Consider the following 22713-nt stretch of genomic DNA (forward strand, 5'->3'; position numbering starts at 1 on the left):
TACCCGCAAAACTAGCCTACATGTAGGAATGAATGTAAAACTGAATGTAAACACAAACGATTTGTTTCTTACTTGTTGGATAAGGTATAAACAGTTTGGATATGGGCAGAAGAACAAACAGTGTAAAGTTAGCCTACATAAAAAAAACTTTAAGCATTTCTTTTTAATATACTTTAGAGATGTAAATATAGTATTTTTAAGTATATGCTTAATTATGACTGAATAATTTAGAGCTTTCTTTTCAAATAACAATGCCTAAAATGAGTTGTAACATTTTGCTCTCACTTTTAACATTCAGTTTTTGGCATGCTGTATTTTATACACACACACACACACACACACACACACATATATATATATATATATATATATATATATATATATATATATATATATATATATATATATATATATATATATATATATATATATATATACAGGTCCTTCTCAAAAAATTAGCATATTGTGAAAAAGTTCATTATTTTCCATAATGTAATGATAAAAATGTAACTTTCATATATTTTAGATTCATTGCACACCAACTGAAATATTTCAGGTCTTTTATTGTTTTAATACTGATGATTTTGGCATACAGCTCATGAAAACCCAAAATTCCTATCTAAAAAAATTAGCATATCATGAAAAGGTTCTCTAAACGAGCTATTAACCTAATCATCTGAATCAACTAATTAACTCTAAACACCTGCAAAAGATTCCTGAGGCTTTTAAAAACTCAGCCTGGTTCATTACTCAAAAGCGCAATCATGGGTAAGACTGTCGACCTGACTGCTGTCCAGAAGGCCATCATTGACACCCACAAGCGAGAGGGTAAGTCAAATAAAGAAATTTCTGAACGAATAGGCTGTTCCCAGAGTGCTGTATCAAGGCACCTCAGTGGGAAGTCTGTGGGAAGGAAAAAGTGTGGCAAAAAACGCTGCACAACGAGAAGAGGTGACCAGACCCTGAGGAAGATTGTGTAGAAGGACCGATTCCAGACCTTGGGGGACCTGCGGAAGCAGTGGACTGAGTCTGGAGTAGAAACATCCAGAGCCACCGTGCACGGGCGTGTGCAGGAAATGGGCTACAGCACTGGACTGTTGCTCAGTGGTCCAAAGTACTTTTTTCGGATGAAAGCAAATTTTGCATGTCATTCAGAAATCTAGGTGCCAGAGTCTGGAGGAAGACTGGGGAGAAGGAAATGCCAAAATGCCTGAAGTCCAGTGTGAAGTACCCACAGTCAGTGATGGTCTGGGGTGCCATGTCAGCTGCTGCTGTTGGTCCACTGTGTTTTATCAAGGGCAGGGTCAATGCAGCTGGCTATCAGGAGATTTTGGAGCACTTCATGCTTCCATCTGCTGAAAAGCTTTATGGAGATGAAGATTTCGTTTTTCAGCACGACCTGGCACCTGCTCACAGTGCCAAAACCACTGGTAAATGGTTTACTGACCATTGTATTACTGTGCTCAATTTGCCTGCCAACTCTCCTGACCTGAACCCCATAGAGAATCTGTGGGACATTGTGAAGAGAAAGTTGAGAGAAGCAAGACCCAACACTCTGAATGAGCTTAAGGCCGCTATCGAAGCATCCGGGGCTCCATAACACCTCAGCAGTGCCACAGGTTGATTGCCTCCATGCCACGCCGCATTGAAGCAGTCATTTCTGCAAAAGGATTCCCGACCAAGTATTGAGTGCATAACTGAACATAATTATTTGAAAGTTGACTTTTTTGTATTAAAAACACTTTTCTTTTATTGGTCGGATGAAATATGCTAATTTTTTGGAGACAGGCATTTTAAGTTTTCATGAGCTGTATTCCAAAATCATCAGTATTAAAACAATTAAAGACCTGAAATATTTCAGTTGGTATGCAATGAATCTAAAGTATATGAAAGTTTAATTTTTACCATTACATTATGGAAAATAATGAACTTTTTCACAATATACTAATTTTTTGAGAAGGACCTGTGTATGTATGTATGTATATATATATATATATATATATATATATATATATATATATATATATATAAGCGTGTTTAATGTTGTAACCTATGTAATGTGTAATGTTCATTTCATTGTTTTCACGTGATTTCCCATACTTGTCTGGTCATTTTTTTTTTCTCGGCATCTGTCTGGAAAATGTAATGAGGAGGGTTTGTTAGGAAATTCTAAATAGAAGTCATTGCCCAACAAACACTTCTAAGGGAAATGTGGTCATGAGTCATGTGCAATATTACATAAATCTCAGTTTGTAATAACAAATGTGTTTATTTTTTTATTATTTTTTTATAGCTATGGTAGAGGTTGCCTGAGTGTGAAACAAGGTCCAGACTGTATCTGTTTAATATTCAAATACACAGACTTTTACTCACATAAACTTGTACACTGTAAACAATGTATGAAGAAACTATTCAAAGGAAATCATTGGGATTATGAGTAAATCCTTACAACATTACTGTCTGGAGCAGAAAAGTGTAATGAGGAAATTTCTTACCAACTGAAATCCATAGTCATTTATTTCAGATTTCATGATTATCACATTTATAGTAATAGAATAACACTTAGTCTACATTAATGTTGGGGAAACATGGTGCAGGATCTCTTCATTTTGTGCAAATAGCAGTTACGTTGGCTGCATTATGACACTAACTAACATTTGTTTCAATGCTAAGGATTGAACTGGCAAATATGTAAATATGGTGACTTGGTGTTTTCCATTCTTGCAAACCAAATATTTGCTCACAATAATGAAAAGATTTTACTTGTAAAAAAAAAAGCCTCAGAACACTAATGATTAAACAAAACAAAAATAAATCAGTTAGTTTTTTTTCGAACACAGTGTTGAAACATGTGCAACAGGGAGGAGGGGGGAGATAAAGCTCTCTGCCATTTCTCTGAGGGTTCAGATTTCCCTGCACTCTGGAACAGACAGTTCTACCTGGAGTTTCATTGTCAGATATGAAACTCTGCTTCTGGCCAGGGGCCCCTTACGGTTTGGCCATTTTGGCATTCCTGTGTAATTGTGCCACAGCTGTGGAGAGACGATATTACATTGCAGCTGTTAATATTAACTGGGACTACACTGCCGGACAGCAAAGGTATGAAAAAGATCAATATTTCTTTGAATTTTAATTAATTCAGCTTGATTGTTTGCCTTTTGTTCACTTGGTTCTTGTATATCACAGATAAAGTCATTCACTATTGTAAAAAAGTAACAAATAATTACATTTGTACGCAAATAATTATCTGTTCTAAAACAGTTTATTAACTGACAAGCAATAACATTCACAGTAAATATTTTAAATTTCATAAATTTCATGAGTAAGGAAACACGAAGACATATGAAATACAAGTAACTCCAAATAAAACAAAATGTTAAACCAGAACCAAGAAACTACTGTAAAGTTTGTTAATATAGTTTACAGATATGTCAAGACTTTATTCAAAATGTATAAATATTTCACCATGGTAATTTTAGTAAATTGAAAACAAAACAACAACAAAAATAAAATAAAATTAACTGAAATAGGATATCTTAAACCTAAAACTTATTTTATTTTGGCTAGCAGCTAAGGTAACATTTCTCATTTGCATTTAGTTTAACTTAATGCACTTAAATAATGAAAACGGAAACTGAGTTAATAATTAATAAATCTATATCAACATAAAAAAAAGACAACAAAAATTATTAAAACTTTAAATTCGAAGGAAAGTGGAAAATATAAAACAGTATTTCTATGATACTAACACAAAACTACATTATCACACAGTTAGGTATGTGTGTGTGTGTGTGTGTGTGTGTGTGTGTGTGTGTGTGTGTGTGTGTGTGTGTTATTTGCTCATCTAAGAAATGTATTGATTGCTAGTTTTTGTTGTTTTCCAGGACTGGACCGTCATATAAAAAGGTTGTATACAGGGAGTACAATGAGGGATTCACACAGGCTAAAACACATCCCTTGTCCTCAGGTATTTTGAATAACAAAGATGATGTCTTTGTTTCAACATTAAAACCCAAAAGTCATTATGCATAAGTCATTTACATTACAATTACATTAAGTTTTAAAAAATGATTATTTGAAACTAATGTTTTAGGGCTACTTGGGCCGACACTGCGGGGACAAGAGGGCGACACAATCATTGTCACGTTCAAGAACATGGCAGATCATCCCTGCAGCATCCACCCACATGGCATTGCTTACGGGAAGCAGTCAGAGGGTGTGTTCTGATCTGATGTGATTGCTGCAACAGTATGAGTGACGCAAAAGAATTGTAACATACAGCACACTAATAACGAAGTAAAAAATAGACACTGTGCTACGAAATAAAGGACAGACACATTTCTAGAGAATAGTTGTTTAGGGAACATTATAGATTATTTTAGGGCTCATCTTTTGGCTGAGTCAACACTTTGCGTAACGCAAACATCTGTGTTTGATTTCTTTGGAAATATTAACCCAAGATACAAATTAACCACAGGCTGTACCTAAGTCCAAAGCAGTGAGTCTCTGATAAATATTTACAGATACACTATCCTAATTTTTTCCTAAACCCAAAACCTTTTTTTTCTTTTTCTTTTTTAAGATAAATTGATGTTGGTTTTATTGTAATAAACACCATCTGAAACTGAATCCTTCTCACACTCCTAAAATTTCCATTTAGGATCTTTATACTTTGACAACACGTCACTCTATGAGAAAGAAGATGATGTAATTTTACCCGGAAAAGAGCACACATACCAATGGGAGGTGACGTCTGAGGTGGCCCCTATGGATGCGGACCCCCCATGCATCACCTACACATACTTTTCCCACTTTGACATAGTCAAGGACTACAATACAGGGTTAATAGGCACAATGTTGATCTGCAAGAAAGGTATGTGAAGCAAAAAACAGATCCTGGATTTATAATGTGATGTTTATTATGACATTTATGCGTAGATGAGTTAAGATGCCTATCTTGACCACTAAGTCTCATCTCAACACATTTACTGAATGGCTACGCTCTTATTAATTATTCATTAATTCGTTCATTCATTCATTCGTTCATTCATTTATTCATTCATTCATTCATTCATTCATTCATTCATTCATATCTTTATTTACTTTCGATTATGGTGAACTTTTAATTTATTTTATGTTGCTGGGTATATTACGTACGAATTGTAGTCTGTTACTGATTCCAAATTACATCACAAAAGAATTTAATTACATTACACATTTTAGGCAATATAACCAGACTACTTTTTGATTAATTTTGCCCTCTTCTCACTGAACTCAATTTTCACATTGATTTAAATAGAATAATCTTATAAAATAAAGTGTTTAAACATAACATCGATTAAAATAAAACACCAACTAAAAAACTGAAATATTATTATTATTTATTTTTTACCTGGATGTCATGTGACCATTAATGTCAGAGATCCTTAAACATTCAAATGTGATATTTTAAGAACAAGTGCTTAATTTTTGGAATCTGATTGTAATCCAGATTATATCAGTTACTACCCAGTATTGCCTATTTGTTACTTTGTACAGTAGATTTGTACAGTAACATATATTTTATGTAAGTGAATTTGGCTAGAAGGCTGCAGGAGTTAGTGGGTATAAAAATGTCAAAATATAGGCTTTAAAATGGAAAAGTGGATTTAAAGTGGATCTATAGTGAAATCAATTTTGGAATATTTTACTAGTAATAATACTATTGTACACTAAAACAAAAAGTATCTAATGATAATAATTTCATTATAATTAATAACAATTATTTAATTTCTTTAAAAATATCTCAAATAATGTATCTCAAATAATCCTGATTTATTTGCTTTCAAATGTCAAACCACAGAACATTTCTTTCCCCAATTTCGATTATGGAATTCAAACCATGACTTTTGAGGAAAAATTAATTAATTAATTAATTATTCAATAAAAAAACATGCAGATATGTTTATTTATTTACTTTAATAAAATTTTTTTTTATTAAAGTTTACCCTATACACGTTTGAGTTTCCCAGAAATGACACAACTATAAACAGCTCTGTTTGTCTAGATGATTAATGTGTCTTTGTCCCACAGGCACCCTAGACGGCTCCGGAAATCAGCTTCATTTCCATCAGGAGGCTGTGCTGTTGTTTGGCGTGTTTGATGAGAACAAGAGCTGGTACAGCACTGGGGGCCCTGAACAGGCACACAATGTGAAATACACTATAAATGGCTACACAAATGGCTCTATACCAGGTCGGTTTGATATTTTTCACACATAACATCATTTCTGCAAATCTACTGAGGTGTAAAACTCCTCCTTGTCGTCCTCCAGATCTGGACATCTGTGCCCACTCCAAAGTCAGCTGGCACCTGCTGGGAATGAGCTCTGAGCCAGAGCTCTTCTCTGTGCACTTCAATGGGCAAGCCCTGCTGCATGATGGCCACAAAACCTCATCTATTGGCATCATTAGTGGAACTGCCACCAGTGCCAGTATGAATGGTATCCACCCCGGCCACTGGCTTATCTCCTCTCACATTAGCAGGCACTTGGAAGGTAAAAACTGCCCGAAAAACCACAAGATTTCATGAATTAATTATTTAAAACATCAATATATATAGTCTCTACTTCATAGTTTGTAGAATCACTATTAATGCTGACAATTTGTACTTTATAAGAGTGATTACAGTGCCATATGTTGATGTCATATTTGCAGCTGGTTTGCATGGATACCTAAATATCAAGACGTGTGATGAGTACACGGCACCAAAGAGACGGCTTACCATCCAACAGAAACAAGAAAGTCAAGTGTGGACCTACTACATAGCAGCAGAAGAGGTCACCTGGGATTATGCTCCAAATATGAAAGACAACATGGATGGGTATGTGTACAGTGATTCATCAATAGGACATGTCTTTGTCTGAGCTCCATTCTAAATGTTTTATCTCACTTTTATCCACTCAGGGATTTCCGATCCAAATATTTAAAGCAGGGGCCTCAGCGAATAGGTAAAAAATACAAAAAAGCAGTATTTACTCAGTATAAAGATGGCACGTTTAAAGAGAGAGCAGAAGATAAGCAGAGGAAGAAAGAGCTTGGGATTCTCGGGCCGGTGATAAGAGCTCAAATCAGAGATGTCATAAAGGTATAAAGCTTCTCACATAATCACCGCTCTAATCATTGCTATTTTATTTTATTTTTGGGTTAAGAACATATTTAATGTTTCTGGTCAGGATACATGATGATTGTGATTATGTTTCTATAGATTGTCTTTAAAAACAAAGCATCACGGCCGTACAGTATCTATCCTCATGGACTGACCATTGATAAAGCAGCAGAAGGAGCCAGTTATCCAGCAGAAGGTTTGTTTGATATTTATGAATTTCTATTTCATCAATTCTACACTATACATGCATAAAATTTATATATGCATCTTAATTTAAATCAGCAGACAACATTGTGAGGAGATATATGTGCTGACGTATAACTATTCATGTCATCTGGTGAAAAACTGAATGTACAATATAGATCCCAGTAAAATACAAAATAGCACAATCTCAGTTTTTTCTCCAATATCATGCAGCCCTAATCTCTAAAGTTCTTTATCAATGAAAAGATACCTGTAAAATCATAAAATACCAAAAGTAAGCGTGGCTGATACGAGAACGTGCTAAATATAATTGCCGTTCATTTGAAAGGGAACCAGACACACGGGATTCAACCAGGTCAGAATTACACATATACATGGAGTGTGTCTGAGGAAGATACACCAACGGACAGTGACCCCAGATGTCTGACCAGGATGTACCACAGTGCAGTGGACACTCCTCGAGACATTGCTTCTGGTCTTGTGGGTCCTCTTCTCATCTGTAAGAGCCAGTCCCTCAACAAAAAGAATGTCCAGGTAACTCCTTTTCATGTGCAAAATTAAGTATTAGAGCACTGAGTGGTTGAAATGAAACTAAAGAATAATTTCTATACAATATTACTGTTTAAGGCACTGAAACACCCTCTTTTGGAAGACTGTTCCAAACAGTAGGCAGCAAGTAATTGTGCCTCATATGCTACCTTTTGCACAAAATATAGGTCAGCGTTGTCTGTATCCTTCACAGATATTGCAAAACTGAGAAAAATGTAATCCAGCACAGCAGAAATGATAAATACAGCTACACGGATTGCATTACTGAATCAAAAATGCATCTATTAATGTCATATCACACAACTATAAATTACATTTTAACTAATATTTGAGTGGTAGATGAGTTTCACAGTCTTATCTTAGTGACAAGCTAACATCAAAATGTGAGCAACACTTAAATGGAGCTGCTAATTTTGTAGTGTTTTGAATAAATTAATTATGAGGTGTGACTTTATGATGGTTAACATTCTGCCTAAATAGCAAAGCAGCTCACTTAGTTTTGGATTCTGAAAGCGTTTCTCTTTTTTAGCTGAAAGCAGACAAAGAACAGCATGCCATGTTTACTGTTTTTGATGAGAACAAGAGCTGGTACCATGATGAGAACATTAACACATACTGCAGTGACCCCAAAAGGGTTAAAAGAGATGATCCAGAGTTTTACAAATCTAATGTTATGCACAGTGAGTGATTTTCTGATATTTATTATATTAGTGTTGTTGATTCATATTGTATTTGTATTATGTATTTATTGCATCAACTTTTGCAGCAATCAATGGCTATGTCTATGAAAGTGGCCAAGAATTGGGATTTTGTAATGGTGAAATCGTGACCTGGCATGTATCTAGTGTTGGCGAACAAGATTACATCCAGACCGCCACTTTTTATGGCCATACATTTGAGCTGAAAAACAGAGAAGAGGATATGCTCAGTCTATTTCCCATGACTGGAGAAACTATCACTATGAACATGCTTAATATTGGTGAGTATCCAAATGGTTTATTATGGACTAATTTTAAGACATTGTTACTGACTATACAAAGAAATATATTTAACAAAAACTATGAATTTAAACTCAGCATACTTCACCTTATAGGTATTTGGCTTTTAGCATCACTGAACTCTCATGATTCCACGAAAGGGATGAGGGTGAAATTCAAGGACCTTGAATGCTTCAGAGATTACGTAATGGAGTATGATTATGAACAAGAAAAATTCACTGTATGGAAACCTGCGCCCCTCAGTGATATTAAGAAAGAGGAACCAAAACAAATAATCCCTATCGTGGTTGATGAGGACACTGATAATTATGCAGAAGAATTTGGCTTGAGGGCATTCAAAAACGTAAAAAATGATGCTGAGTTTCTTGACCTTTCGATGATAGATTTTGATGATGGTTTATTGCCGACTACTGAGACAAAAAGCCCGGCCCCAAGCGATGAGTTGGACAAATCACACAATGCTACTTTTGCATCTTTCAATCAGATTCATGGTTTATCAACTGAAGAGGCTGGTTTGGACAAGAGACAATCTTCAAATAAAGTCTTGAATGAAAGCACAAAAGAACCATTGCTAAACATGACAAGCATTTCTGATTCCAAACCAGAGGTCATGTCAAACAATGATACGGACAGTGTTATCTCAAATCCTCCAGTTGTAGAAAGAAAAGTATGCAGTGCATCAACAAAGCCAGTGAATGAAACGGAAAGTGTCTCCACAAATGTTACTCTGGATACTGAAATAAATACCAATATAGTAGAAAATAGCAGTTCATCATTGGAGACAGACAGTTTCTCTGCTTATACTACTCTTGTAGAAAATGCCAGTTCATCATTGGAGACAGACAGTTTCTCTGCTTATACTACTCTTGTAGAAAATGCCAGTTCATCATTGGAGACAGACAGTTTCTCTGCTTATACTACTCTTGTAGAAAATGTCAGTTCATCACTGGAGGGAGAGAGTGTCCCTGGTTATACTACTCAGGAAGAAAATGTCAGTTCATCATTTGACAGAGACAATGTTCCTGATTTTACTACTCATGTAGAAAATGTCAGTTCATCATTTGAGAGAGACAACGTCCCTTATTTTACTACTCATGTAGAAAATGTCAGTTCATCATTTGAGAGAGACAGAGTCTCTGTGAATACTTCTCATTCTCCAGTAGTTGAAACCAACATCACCCACACAATGAATGAAACGCACATTTCCCCCACTAATACCAGTATCACTTCATCTGATGCTCCAGTTGGTGACAGAAACATTACCATGGAAAGTGACAGTCCATCTTTAAATTCTTCTGAATCAAACCTCTTGATTTCAAACCAAACTTTAGTCAACAAAACAGTAATTCAAAAAGAGGCAAACACTAAAAATAACTCTAACTTAGCGCATGGTGACCATGATAGTTCAGGACACGTCTTCATATACCATGTGCCTAGTCCTGATTCTCTCTCCAACAGCTCGGAGACACAAACTGAGGAGGATTTTGTGCTTCTGAATGGTGATCTTACCTCTGAAGTTTTAACAGATTATAAGACTGTTGTAGAATATAATGTCTCACCAATGGACACACCAGAGGAGATTGGTGAATTAAATGAAAACACAACAAGGATTCAAGAACTCAACAGCACAAAGGTGAATTACACCGGTGAGATGTTTTCGCAGATAAATTCTGAAACTGAGAACATTTTTAATCTCAGTTTGTCTTCGCCTTTGAGAAATGGCACTTTGCAAAGCAACGAGTCTGACTCTTCAAATGCAACTTTGTCTGATTCCAGTCTCGACCTTGAATCTGAAATAACAGAGAATGGCACATCATCAACTAATGCTACAATGAAATCTCACAGTGAAATTTTGAGAAATGCATCAGAGCTCTTTTCTTCAGACAGTACGAAGAATATGTCCTTTTCTCTTGGCCCTTTCAATGTTTCAATCACGAAAAACGGCTCAGAAAGCGAAAGTGAAGAGGAAGTAGTTATCTATCTGAAGAACAATCACAGTGAGGCCATACTCACATCTCATCTCTATCCAAAAGAAGAGCACTGGGGTTATGAAGGCAACCACGAACTGGTTCATATTGAAATCCCAGATCACATGAACAAATACATCTCAGACAATTCTGCAGCAAATAAACCAAAGACCGAAAAGAAAAAAAAAGTAGTTCACCAGAGGGTAAAGCCGAAAAAGGGATATGGAATGAAGACGAAGAAAAGGAAAGAGTATAAGCCACAGCCACCTTCTGATGTTTCTCCAAAGGGTTTCTCTCCAAGAGGTTTTGGACCTTCTGGGTTGACCCCACGGGGAAGCAGGCCTATCTCTAGCGAGGAAGACCTGATGGAGAAATCCATTGTCATAGGAGTGCCAAGACGCGATTTCAATGATTATGAGATATACGTTCCAAAACATGAGCAGACTGAAGATCTTGATGCTATGGTTGATACCCCAGAAGAATATGAATATATAGAGTACAAAGACCCTTATAGCAAAACAGCAGATATTCAAAGCCCAGCGCTTGATGTAACATCCCAGCATTTCTTAAAAATTGCTGGAGACAAGAATACCAGAACTTTTTTCATCACAGTTGAAGAGGAAGAATGGGATTATGCTGGTTATGGGCAGAGGTACTGTTGGCGTCATGTATTTCAAATAATCCACATTTTGCATTTCTAGAAACAAAAAGCATGAATATTTGAATCTAAGCGTATAACCTATTTGTGAAATCACTTTTATGTCTGAAAAGGAGGCCTGATAAATCATCTCAGAAAGAGAGGCCCACATCTTTCAAAAAAGCGGTCTTCAGAAAGTACCTGGACAGCACCTTTAGTATCCGAGACATCCGAGGAGAAATGGATGAACACCTGGGAATTCTGGGTCCGGTCATTAAAGCTGAAGTTGATCAGACTGTTATGGTAGATCACTGAATATGTGAACATACTTGTGCACAAAAAATAAGATTACAAGCAAATCAGCATTAAACAAAAACATAAACAACTACTTTCCTGTTTTCGTGTTAGGTATTTTTTAGGAATCTTGCCAGCCGTCCATACTCTTTGCATGCAAATGGAGTAAAGTACTTAAAACAAATGGAAGGCCTGAGTTACGAAGATGAGTCACCGTACTGGTACAAACAGGACGATGCCGTACAACCCAACAGCACCTTTATCTACATGTGGACTATAAATTCCAAATCTGGGCCTCAAAATAATGAATCTGACTGTCGAACGTGGACGTATTACTCTGCAGTGAATCCGGTAAGCATGAATGGTTCTTATTTTTCCACTTAACTAAAGATTGCTCCATGAGGGCTGTCCATAACTCAATTGTAATAACAAAAAGGTGCCAAACAACTATTATTAATTTCGACTTAACAATTCAATTCTTTTCTTGCATAGGAGAGAGATATAAACTCTGGGCTGATTGGACCGCTTCTGGTGTGCAGGAAGGGTACACTGGATGAAAAGCCTCTGGGCAGAAGAGAGTTTGTCCTGCTCTTCATGACGTTTGATGAGAATAAGAGCTGGTACTACGAGGAGAATCGGGAGAGGATTGAAAGGAAAAACAAAAGAGCAGTCATGGATCCAAATTTTACAAATAAATTAAAGTTTGACGGTAAGAAAACTGTTTGTCTTCAGCTTTTTTATCTCCATTATTTTAATTGTAATGGGGTATTTATACTACAGTCTTTATCATTGGATTAATACTAAATAAACTGAGGCCAGTATCGAGAACAAATAATATATATATTATTTTATTTTTGTCAGCTATCAATGGTATTATCTACAGCCTCAAAGGATTGCGAATGTACACAAATCAGCTAGCGAAGTGGCATCTGATCAACATGGGCTCTCCTAAAGACCTCCACAGTGTCCATTTCCATGGTCAAACGTTCATAAATAAGGAGTTAAAGGACCACCGTCAGGGTGTTTACCCACTTTTACCAGGTGTGTAGTGGTGTTAGAAGATACTTACTTATCTAGATCATCTACTGTAGAAAGGCCATTCACGCTCAGATCCCGTCATTTAGGTGGATTTGCCACACTGGAAATGTTGCCTTCAAAGCCTGGTCTCTGGCAGCTGGAGTCTGAAGTTGGACTGTCACAGCAGAGGGGAATGCAGACGTTATTCCTTGTGTTAGATAAGGGTATCATACACAGTCATTTATCATGCTGATCTTATTACAAGAAAACATTTGATTCTGTCGGGTCTTAAAATCTTAGCTGGTCTGTTGCAGTCTGTGATCATCCTCTTGGTTTCATCTCTGGAACTGTGAAAGATGAACACATAACAGCATCTGACTATAGAGGTAAGATTTAAAAATATAGCTTTTCATGTAGCATGGTCAGGGTCACATTATTAACACATTTAAACTGTTTCTAAGGACAATGGTATCCTCATTTGGCCAGACTACATAATACAGGGAAATACAATGCATGGAGTACAACAAAGACAGGACAGTACATTCAGGTAACCACTCATAATGCTGTGCAGACAATTAGCCCATAAATAAATAAATGCTAATGGCTAGTTATTTGAAGAGGCTTGTATCCTGTATCCCAGGTGGACTTCCAGAGGCCAGTAGTGATTAGTAAAGTTGCCACACAAGGAGCCAAGCAATTGTTAGCACATAATTTTGTGCTGAACTACACCATTTCCTACAGCACTGACAAAAAGAAGTGGACTTTCTACAAGGGAGACAGCGATACCATCAGAAAGGCAAGTGACCATTTCTGTGTGGTTATAAAGTGAATGTACATTTCAGCATAAGGATGTTTTCACAACGATATTTATAATTTTAATTTACCTTCTCAACAACAGTTTGCTTCCTTTGATGAACCAGGGTTCCCACAGTCTTGGAAAACCCAGACTCCCTATTTAATGTAGTGTTATTTCTAGATCTGGTACAAAGTAATGTAAACTCATAAAATCTAACACCATGGGCTTTTGTATGATGAATATACTACATTACATTTACTAATTATATCAAGATCTGAAAAAAAAAATGGGGGAACTAATGCATCTACTAAAACACATGATATCCTGAAATTATATTATTTAAATTTTAATTATATTTATTGTAGTTAAATTTACAGAATCGAGAAGTGCATGTTGATTAAAATAGGTTTTGAATCCAAAACTAGAGATGTGGGACATTTGAACATTGGTATAGACATTGGTTGAGAAGAACTGCACTATACTAGACTGTCTTCATGTACCAAGAAACTGCATCAAATTAATTGTTTTAACATGCCTAGGGATTTTTTATTCTTTTTTTTTCATTCTTTTTAAACTAATTCAAAACATTCTGTGTGAACAGCCCATAAGATCTGCACTGTGTTTTTCAATGCCCAACAGACTTTTGAAGGAAACAGCGAAGCTTATGACACGAAGGAGAATATATTTTTCCCACCTCTGATTGGTCGATATGTGAGGCTGTATCCTTTACAGTCTTACAACTACCCAACTGTCCGTTTGGAGTACTATGGTTGTGAGCTAGATGGTATGAACAAAAATTAGACAGATTTTGTTTTCTCATACTGGCTTATAAGACACAATACAGTTCAGTTCCATTTTACTAATCCTCCTCTTGTGCTGGCAGGTTGCTCTGTGCCATTGGGAATGGAAAGTGGTGTCATTACAGATGCTCAAATCACTGCCAGTTCTGTGGCCACCCATTGGTACTCTGGCCAGTGGCATCCTTGGTATGCACGCTTAAATAAATATGGGACTGTCAATGCATGGCGAGCCAAGGTAACTAAGATCTACCTCATAAATGAAACCCTTAAAGGCATTTACTACACTTCAAACCTCAAGCCTTAATAAACTGTTTGCAATTTACAGAACAATGACATTCAGCCATGGATCCAGGTGGAACTCAAGGACATAAAGAAGATAACCGGAATTATAACACAGGGGGCCAAATCATATGGCAATGAGATGTTTGTGACAACATATTCTCTGGAGTACAGTGAAGATGGCATGAGATGGACAAAGTACACGGATGATGAGGACTATGAACAAAAGGTAATTGGTCTCACTTTTCAGGACTGGAACAAGTTTCTGCACACATCTAACCAGTGTTTTATGTTTTAAGACTGAGAAAAAAACTATTTTCTTTTATTTTCACAGACATTTCAAGGCAACACAGATAACAATGGCAAAGTAAAGAACTACATCTACCCTCCAATATTTTCCAAATTCATCCGGATTATTCCAAAACAATGGCAGAAGTCCATTACTATGAGGATTGAGCTGCTTGGTTGTGATTTTGAATAAACACTGTGCTTTCAATGATATGACAATAGTTTTTTTTTATGTGTTGTAATTAAATATATAAAATAAATAAATGCGAAATGTTTTTTAAAGCGCATCTAAATAATTTAATTCAATATTTCCTAAAATATGAGGTGGATGAATGCAGTCATTTTTGAATGTCTTCCAACAGTTTACAGCACGCATATGCCACCTAGTGTTGAATTAATGTCTGCGCACTCTGGGTCAGTCAGTCCAACACACACACACACACACACACACACACACACACACACACACACACACACACACACACACACACACGCCTTTATGCTTAGGTAATATTAGATAGATAGATAGATAGATAGATAGATAGATAGATAGATAGATAGATAGATAGATAGATAGATAGATAGATAGATAGATAGATAGATAGATTTCGTCAAATTGTTTTGCTGTTGTTTTAAGCATAGCTAAATCTAACTATTAATTTTAACGTGCAGATATTTTTGGTGAACACAAAAAAACTTACAAAACATTTTTTGCAAATATGATTCCCCATGAGAACATTGCAGAGTAGAGTCTGGACTGTCTGCAGTCGAGATGGAGGGAAGTTTTCAAGAGGATTTCCGACGCCATTGTGACGTCAGCAGCGCCTCTTTATTCACCGCCGACCGCAGCAGCCGCAACAAATGAACATCCCTGGATCATTTAATACTTTGTAACTGCGTTGAAACTTTAATCATGCGTCTCCGGGAAGCATTTTTGTTCCGCGAAAGCGTGTGGAAGCAAACTCAGCATCTTGCAAGCGGTGAGAAAGTTTTTGGATTAAAGTTAGTCGTCGCAGACTAACAAAGCCTGCCGGAGAAAGTTACTAGTGCTGGACTAGAGAGGGATATCGCCTGGCCTGGAAAACTGGTACGTTATCCTTGCATCTATCATTGCATTAGGATAAATTATGCAATTTTGAATCGAAATGCACGGAAACACATTTTTGTGCAATGCAAAATATCGCTGTTGTTGGAAAAATAGAGATGGAATCTCTCGCACTGTCCGCTAGCTGGTCACATTGCTGTGCTCATAGGCTGTGCGTGTTCATTGGACGTGCATCATGGTGAACGATTTATTGAAGAGGCATGACAGATGATCCACATCCAGTGGCCCCAAACGCATTTTGGATACTTAAGCTGCACAGAAACTATATGAAATTCATTGCATTAGATTTTAACTTAAATGGATCTACATAAAGTTTTTCCTTATGTGATATATTTACCTGAAGTGTGCAATTTTTTTTGTATTATGATATAATAATGCTAAGAGTATCAATTCTTATGTATTTATCTAATGCAGTGATACATATTAAGTGTGCCTTAAGTGTCTAAACATTTGCTCTGATTTTGCATAGATTTTTTTTATTATTGTTAGTTTCTTTGTTTTTTATATTTTATTAAATGACTTATGATTGTATTGTAAACGTAATGTTGTCTACAGTAAAGCATGCATATAGTTGTCAATCATGTTTCATTTTACATCCTGTGATTCTAAATGTGTAGAAGTCTTAAAATCTGAGCAGTCTCTTCAGACTATAGCCCAGTTCTTAACAAACAGCATATTGTAACAATGTGCGTAATCCACATTTGCACAATGTATTGTACAAACAAAATCAGCTTTACAGCTTTGTAGTGCTTTATGGGGACACCCTTGAATGAACCCACCACACCAGATCATTTCTTCATCTTGAAGCATTCAGATTTTCCAGACAGCTTTTATCAGACTGTATTTCCTCTCATATCTTGTAGTTCATCAACATGTCCATCCAGTCCTGGGTACCCAGCAGCCTCCTATAATGAATCGCTCTAAGAATGGGACAGCAGTGGATAACTCCACTAACGGCCTGGACGACGACGGGCTCGTGGTCCTGGAGTCTGTCTCTATCATCATCATAGCCATACTGGCATGTCTGGGGAATCTGGTCATTGTGGTGACCCTATATAAGAAGCCCTACTTACTGACTCCCAGTAACAAGTTTGTCTTCAGCCTGACTTCGTCCAATTTGCTGCTGTCTGTCCTAACGCTGCCCTTCGTTGCGGCCAGCTCGGTGCGTCGGGATTGGATGTTTGGAGTGGTTTGGTGTAACTTCACAGCACTGCTCCATCTACTCGTCAGCTCATCCAGCATGCTCACACTGGGAGCCATTGCCATTGACAGGTCAGTCGTTATGTAAGCATATCCTACAGTTTGAGGAATCCCTGTAAATAAGGGTTAATAGGAGTGTTTATGATAAAGAAAAGGAACTAACGATTAGTGTCAAAGTTTAAATTTAATGACTCTAAAAAAAGTGATAACATATTTTCCTTATATATGCAAGTGTACAGATCTTAATATTGTTTTTAATTTTTTTTACCAATATTAATAATTTATTCATAATATAATAAGTAATACATATAATTTATGAAAGTCACACAACATGACATTGGACAGCCTGGACTAACCATGCCGTATCCAAAAAATTTACAGTTAAATTTTTTTTATTTAAAAGTTACAATGTCAAAATTATTTGCTAGATTAAAAAAAAAAAAAGAGTAATTGATCTTGACAAGATCATAAAGGTTTGCATTCGTCCTCTCTGTCATATAATTTCCAGTTTACGTTTTTTCAGAATTTCGATTGGACTGTGTGATTCTGAATTGGTGGACACACTTTACTTTAAATATTAATAGAAAATCCAGTACAGAAATTAAAAACATTGGATGTTTGGAGTGAATTGCATTTGCATTTGAATTGCATTTGAATATGTTTTTAAAAAAATCAAAGACAGACAGAAAATGACATGCCATGACATTTAAATCCAGTCTTGCTCGAACAGATCCACTGTTTTTATAAACCAGATGCACACTGAAAAATACGAGACCTATTTAGCTTTATCAATACACAAACCTAAAAGCCACACTCTGCTTTATTTTTGGCAGCTAGTCATGTGTCTCTCATGAGGGAATGATTGAACTGTATGTGTTTTAGATCAATATCTGTCTCGTTCTAGGTACTATGCCGTTTTATATCCCATGATCTACCCCATGAAAATCACGGGAAACCGAGCTGTGGTCGCAATCGTTTATGTGTGGCTCCACTCCCTGGTCGGATGCCTGCCGCCACTTTTCGGTTGGTCCGCCTTCGAGTTTGACCGCTTCAAGTGGACCTGTACAGTGGCTTGGCACAAGGAAATCAGCTATACTGCCTTCTGGGTTACATGGTGCTTCCTTCTGCCACTGGCGGCCATGCTGGTCTGCTACGGCGTCATCTTCCGCGTGGCCCGCATCAAAGCTCGCAAGGTTTACTGCGGAAGTGTGGTGGTGCCTCAAGAGGAGTCTAGTTCTCAGAAGAATGGTCGCAAGAACTCCAATACTTCCACATCTTCTAACGGAAGTCGCAAGAGTCTGGTCTACTCTGGGAGCCAATGCAAGGCTTTCGTCACCATTCTGGTGGTTTTGGGGACATTTCTGACCACTTGGGGTCCATATGTGGTAGTAATCAGCACTGAAGCACTGTGGGGTAAAGACAGTGTTTCTTCAAAGATGGAGACACTGGTCTCCTGGCTGTCCTTCACCAGTGCCGTGTGTCATCCACTTATTTATGGGCTGTGGAATAAGACTGTACGTAAGGAGCTGTTAGGCATGTGCTTTGGTGACCGCTACTACAGAGAGTCTTTTGTTATACGGCACCGGACCTCTCGTCTCTTTAGCATCTCTAACCGGATAACGGGTGAGCCTGCTGCTGCTGTCATTAGATCCTGGGATTCTTCATAATCTAATGTTTGGTATGGAAGAGATGTCTAAAGATCTTTGTTGTTTGATAGATTTGGGAATGTCTCCTCACCTGACGGCCATGTTGGTGGGTGGTGGGCAGCTCCTGGGTCGTGGAAGCAGCACTGGAGACACTGGCTTCAGCTACACCCAGGACTCAGGTAAATCTTCTGCTGTTTATAACATGTCAATTTAAAACCATTTAAGGGAATAATCCATCCGGTAATGAAAGTTGTCATCATTTACTTACCATCACATTGTCCCAAACCTGACGACTTCCTAGTTTCTTCTGTGGAACAAAAAAAGGAGGTATTTTAGCTTAATGTATTTTGGCACAGTTCCTTTCAGTTTTAAAAAAGCACCATGTAAGTACCACAAAAATAGTCCATGCCATTTCTGAAATCATACTTGATCAGTTTTGTATGAGGAACAGGCCAAAGTTCATGTCACTATTCACTGAAAATCTTCTCTTCTGTTACATACTTTTGTGATACAGGTTTTGTCTTTTTAAATAATTTTTAAATCTCAATATCATCAATTTCCTCCAAGTTTTGTTTTATAAAAGAGAACTGCACAAACTTTTTATCTTAAAAATCTCCTTTTTTCTTTTCTTGAAAAATAGAGTATAAAGTTTATAGTAAAAGAGGCGATTTTTCATTTTTGAGTGAACTTTGCCTTTAAAAGAATTATTAAAAACCCTTTTGATTTTGTAATAATATCTTTTTTTTTTTCAGGAATGCACAATATACTAGTTATCAATATCATTATCAGTTGTTATTGGATACTTAATTGCGTATTAAATGCTTAAAGTTGCTTTCTAAAACCTCTAATAATTTAGTAACAGTTAAATGTAATTTTTATCAAATATCAATATAAATATCAATGTTTAATACTATACATTGTAATGGTGTGATGGCTAAATTCACTGGTGTGTAAAATGACTGATTTGAGTTTTTATTGTTTTAATTTACATCGACAAAACTATATTTTAAATAAAAAAAAATTATCAGTATAGGCCATGGTTTTAATACTGCATCCTTACCTCTTTGAATACAAGGAAAGCAAACCGAATCGAGCCCCACAGCTCTTAGCAGTCAGCAGAGGTGGTTTATTGGCTTGCAGACTGTTGTTATCGGGGTGTGCCATTTGAGGAAACACAGAGCCCATGAGTATCGCGTAACAGACAGACGGCGCTGCTCAGCGGCTCTCCTACAGTGTCCAGACTGGTGTGGGTGGGTGGTGTTGAGCAGTGTTAAAACTGATATTTGATTGAAAGATGCCTGCTGTGATTTACCCTCTAGCTACAGACGTCATGCTGTTGGACAGCTACACCTCAGAGCCCTCCCACTCAGCCCACTGTGCTGCCAATAAGAGGAGAAGTTCTGTCACTTTCGAGGACCAAGTGGATCAGATTCCTAAAGGTATCTAAACATGTTCTTCTTTTACATCTAATGCAAAAATGTCTTTGTTAGTTGCAGTAAAAACCAAGCAAATAAAAAGTGGCTCGTCAAAATTTTATTTGACAACAGTTCTGTTAGGTTTAATATAATAAATGTATGACTAATCAAATGTTAGGTGGAAAGTGTTTTTATTTATTTACAGAATTCTATGCTCAAGAAGTCTGTTATAGTAAAATGTGTATTATTATTACTATTTTAAATATCTGTTTTATATTTAAAAATTGTATAATATAAAATAATTCAACCCTGTGATGGCAAATATTAATTTTCAGCAGCCATTACTCACGCAACATTATTCACTGTCATGATCCTTCAGAAATCATTCTTATATGCTTATTTGGTGCTCAAGAAACATTTCTTATTATTATAAATGTTGAAAATGGCTGTTCTGCTGAATACTTAAATGTATTTTTTTTAAATGAATATATTTTCAGTGATCTTTGATGAAAAGAAAGTTAAAAAGAATAAAAATGTTACAATGTTAAACAAAATGTTAAAGTGTTCTATTTCAAATCAATGTAAAAGTCATAACTGTCACTTCTGATCCATTTACTGCTTCCTTGTGGAATAAAGTATTTATTTATTTAATGAAAAGACATCTTACATACATAATACTATTCAAAAGTAAAAAATATATATAGTCACAGAAATCTATGAGTGTTAACTTGAGATTAATGAAAGAGCATTTACTTAGTCTTTATCTGTCATTGCCATGTTAAGTTAATTTTGGACAAAAAGGAAATGTAGACTTACAAAATAACATTTGTTCATACTAGTTTATGTCTAGAACAGTAATCCCACCTTAAAGTGTTATACAGAAAAAATTGTATAATTTTATAAGACTTTATAATAATTATCTTGCTTTACTTTGCAAAATGAGTTGATTTTTTTTGTGTGTTTTAATCCTCATGTTATAGAGTTTGACAAAGAAGCATCTTAAAATGTCTTTTTCTCAAGGTGACCCCTCGGTAGTCCAAGTGATGGCAGACATCCATAAGTCTTTGGACAGCTTTGCGTCTTCTCTGGCTAAGGTTATAGAGAACGATGCCAAGCTTCAACTCTTCGGGGAATTGAGTCAAATTCCAACAAGTCTGTTCACAGTACGAAACACACAGAGAGCTCCCCGTTACCTGGATGGACAGAGACTCAGGATGGAAAGCATCGATGAAGGAATAGTGAAAGATGATGATGAGGATAATGATGAAGAGCACGAGGACAAAATAGGTGACACTTCCATGTAGTTCTTCGACTCGGTGAATGGACCAGATCTGTAGCTTTTAAAGGTACAAGGAACACATAAGATACATGTTTACAAGTATACAGTGATTTATGTGTCACTCGCCAGAATAAGTTATGCTTTTTTAACATAAAAATTATTTTAAAATCATTTACAGCCCTCATATATTGCCAGGTATTTTGCCTGGGTCGGGTACTGTGTGTATTATGTTTACTCTTATCTTTTAAGGAAACTGTAACCACTCCGTTTTTTACGTCCTGACTGTTTGGAAGAATGATTATGCTTCAGCTCCTCTCCGCTGTTTTAATTTCAGGTCTGTTAATATATTCAGTTATTATAAGTGCCACCAGGTATATAGAAAAATATACCAAATGTCTTTGGGGTTATATTGATGTGGCCAAAAAAAAATTGCCTTCAGGCATTGAATTAACATGTAAATGAGAGAGAGATACTGGGCACGATCAAAGGTCGAAAGACTCTTAAAATGCTGTTTTAGCCATAGTTTTCGGTGGAAAATCTGATTAAAAATGTTTTGACTGAATGTAATGTTGCGAGAAAGACACTGGTACAATTGCACTTGAAGATTTTGTTACGTTTGATCAGTGACTTCTCACATCTGTTTTTGTTCCTAATAGTTTTAGTATACTTAGAAAATGTACTCAATAAGGATTAATCAATCTTTTTTTTTTTTTGCATTATGCCAGTCAGTTATATATACTAATATTAATAGGCCTTTTTGTCATATGCAGCGCTGCTTCTGGCTGCACTATCTGTTTGAAAACCACAGCACATAACGTTATTTTTTTTGTTTTTTTTGTACTGTTATTAAATTCTTTATGGGTACTCAACAAGCTTTCAGTCATGTTTTGTTTGAATCACAAACACTTTTAATGTCTCCGGTACATGGATTGAAAAGGAACCAGAACTTAATCCGAAAATCTGTGGAAAACCACTTAAAAATGGCTTACATTCCTTAACTGTGCTGAATGAGGTTAGCATAGAATGGCACGCTATTAGACGAGGAGATATTTCATCTTAGCTTTTCCCAGCGATCACTAGTCACTTAGCAGAA

General features: G+C 36.3%; 2 protein-coding genes across 2 annotated transcripts; both read left to right on the forward strand.

Moving 5' to 3' along the window:
* The first annotated feature begins 2900 nt into the window (after positions 1-2900).
* Positions 2901-15188, forward strand: f5 (coagulation factor V). Its single transcript, XM_052564950.1, has 25 exons — positions 2901-3099; positions 3885-3967; positions 4094-4216; positions 4661-4873; positions 6073-6234; positions 6314-6535; positions 6696-6861; positions 6945-7125; positions 7246-7342; positions 7679-7884; positions 8429-8579; positions 8666-8878; positions 8993-11516; positions 11636-11804; positions 11910-12146; positions 12288-12504; positions 12657-12836; positions 12920-13036; positions 13127-13198; positions 13274-13359; positions 13453-13608; positions 14248-14392; positions 14492-14643; positions 14734-14916; positions 15022-15188. The coding sequence occupies exons 1-25, from the start codon at positions 2960-2962 to the stop codon at positions 15166-15168; spliced, it is 6342 nt and encodes a 2113-aa protein (XP_052420910.1). The 5' UTR covers positions 2901-2959; the 3' UTR covers positions 15169-15188.
* A 135-nt stretch (positions 15189-15323) lies between these two features.
* On the forward strand, positions 15324-22485 carry gpr161a (G protein-coupled receptor 161a). The gene is made up of 6 exons (XM_052564957.1): positions 15324-16062; positions 16944-17352; positions 18185-18903; positions 18998-19105; positions 20246-20365; positions 21362-22485. Exons 2-6 carry the CDS (start codon positions 16991-16993, stop codon positions 21643-21645), a joined length of 1593 nt encoding a protein of 530 aa, XP_052420917.1. The 5' UTR covers positions 15324-16062; positions 16944-16990; the 3' UTR covers positions 21646-22485.
* Positions 22486-22713: the final 228 nt, after the last annotated feature.

Source organism: Carassius gibelio, chromosome B9 (genome assembly GCF_023724105.1).
Source record: "Carassius gibelio isolate Cgi1373 ecotype wild population from Czech Republic chromosome B9, carGib1.2-hapl.c, whole genome shotgun sequence".
In the NCBI taxonomy this organism is placed as follows: domain Eukaryota; kingdom Metazoa; phylum Chordata; class Actinopteri; order Cypriniformes; family Cyprinidae; genus Carassius; species Carassius gibelio.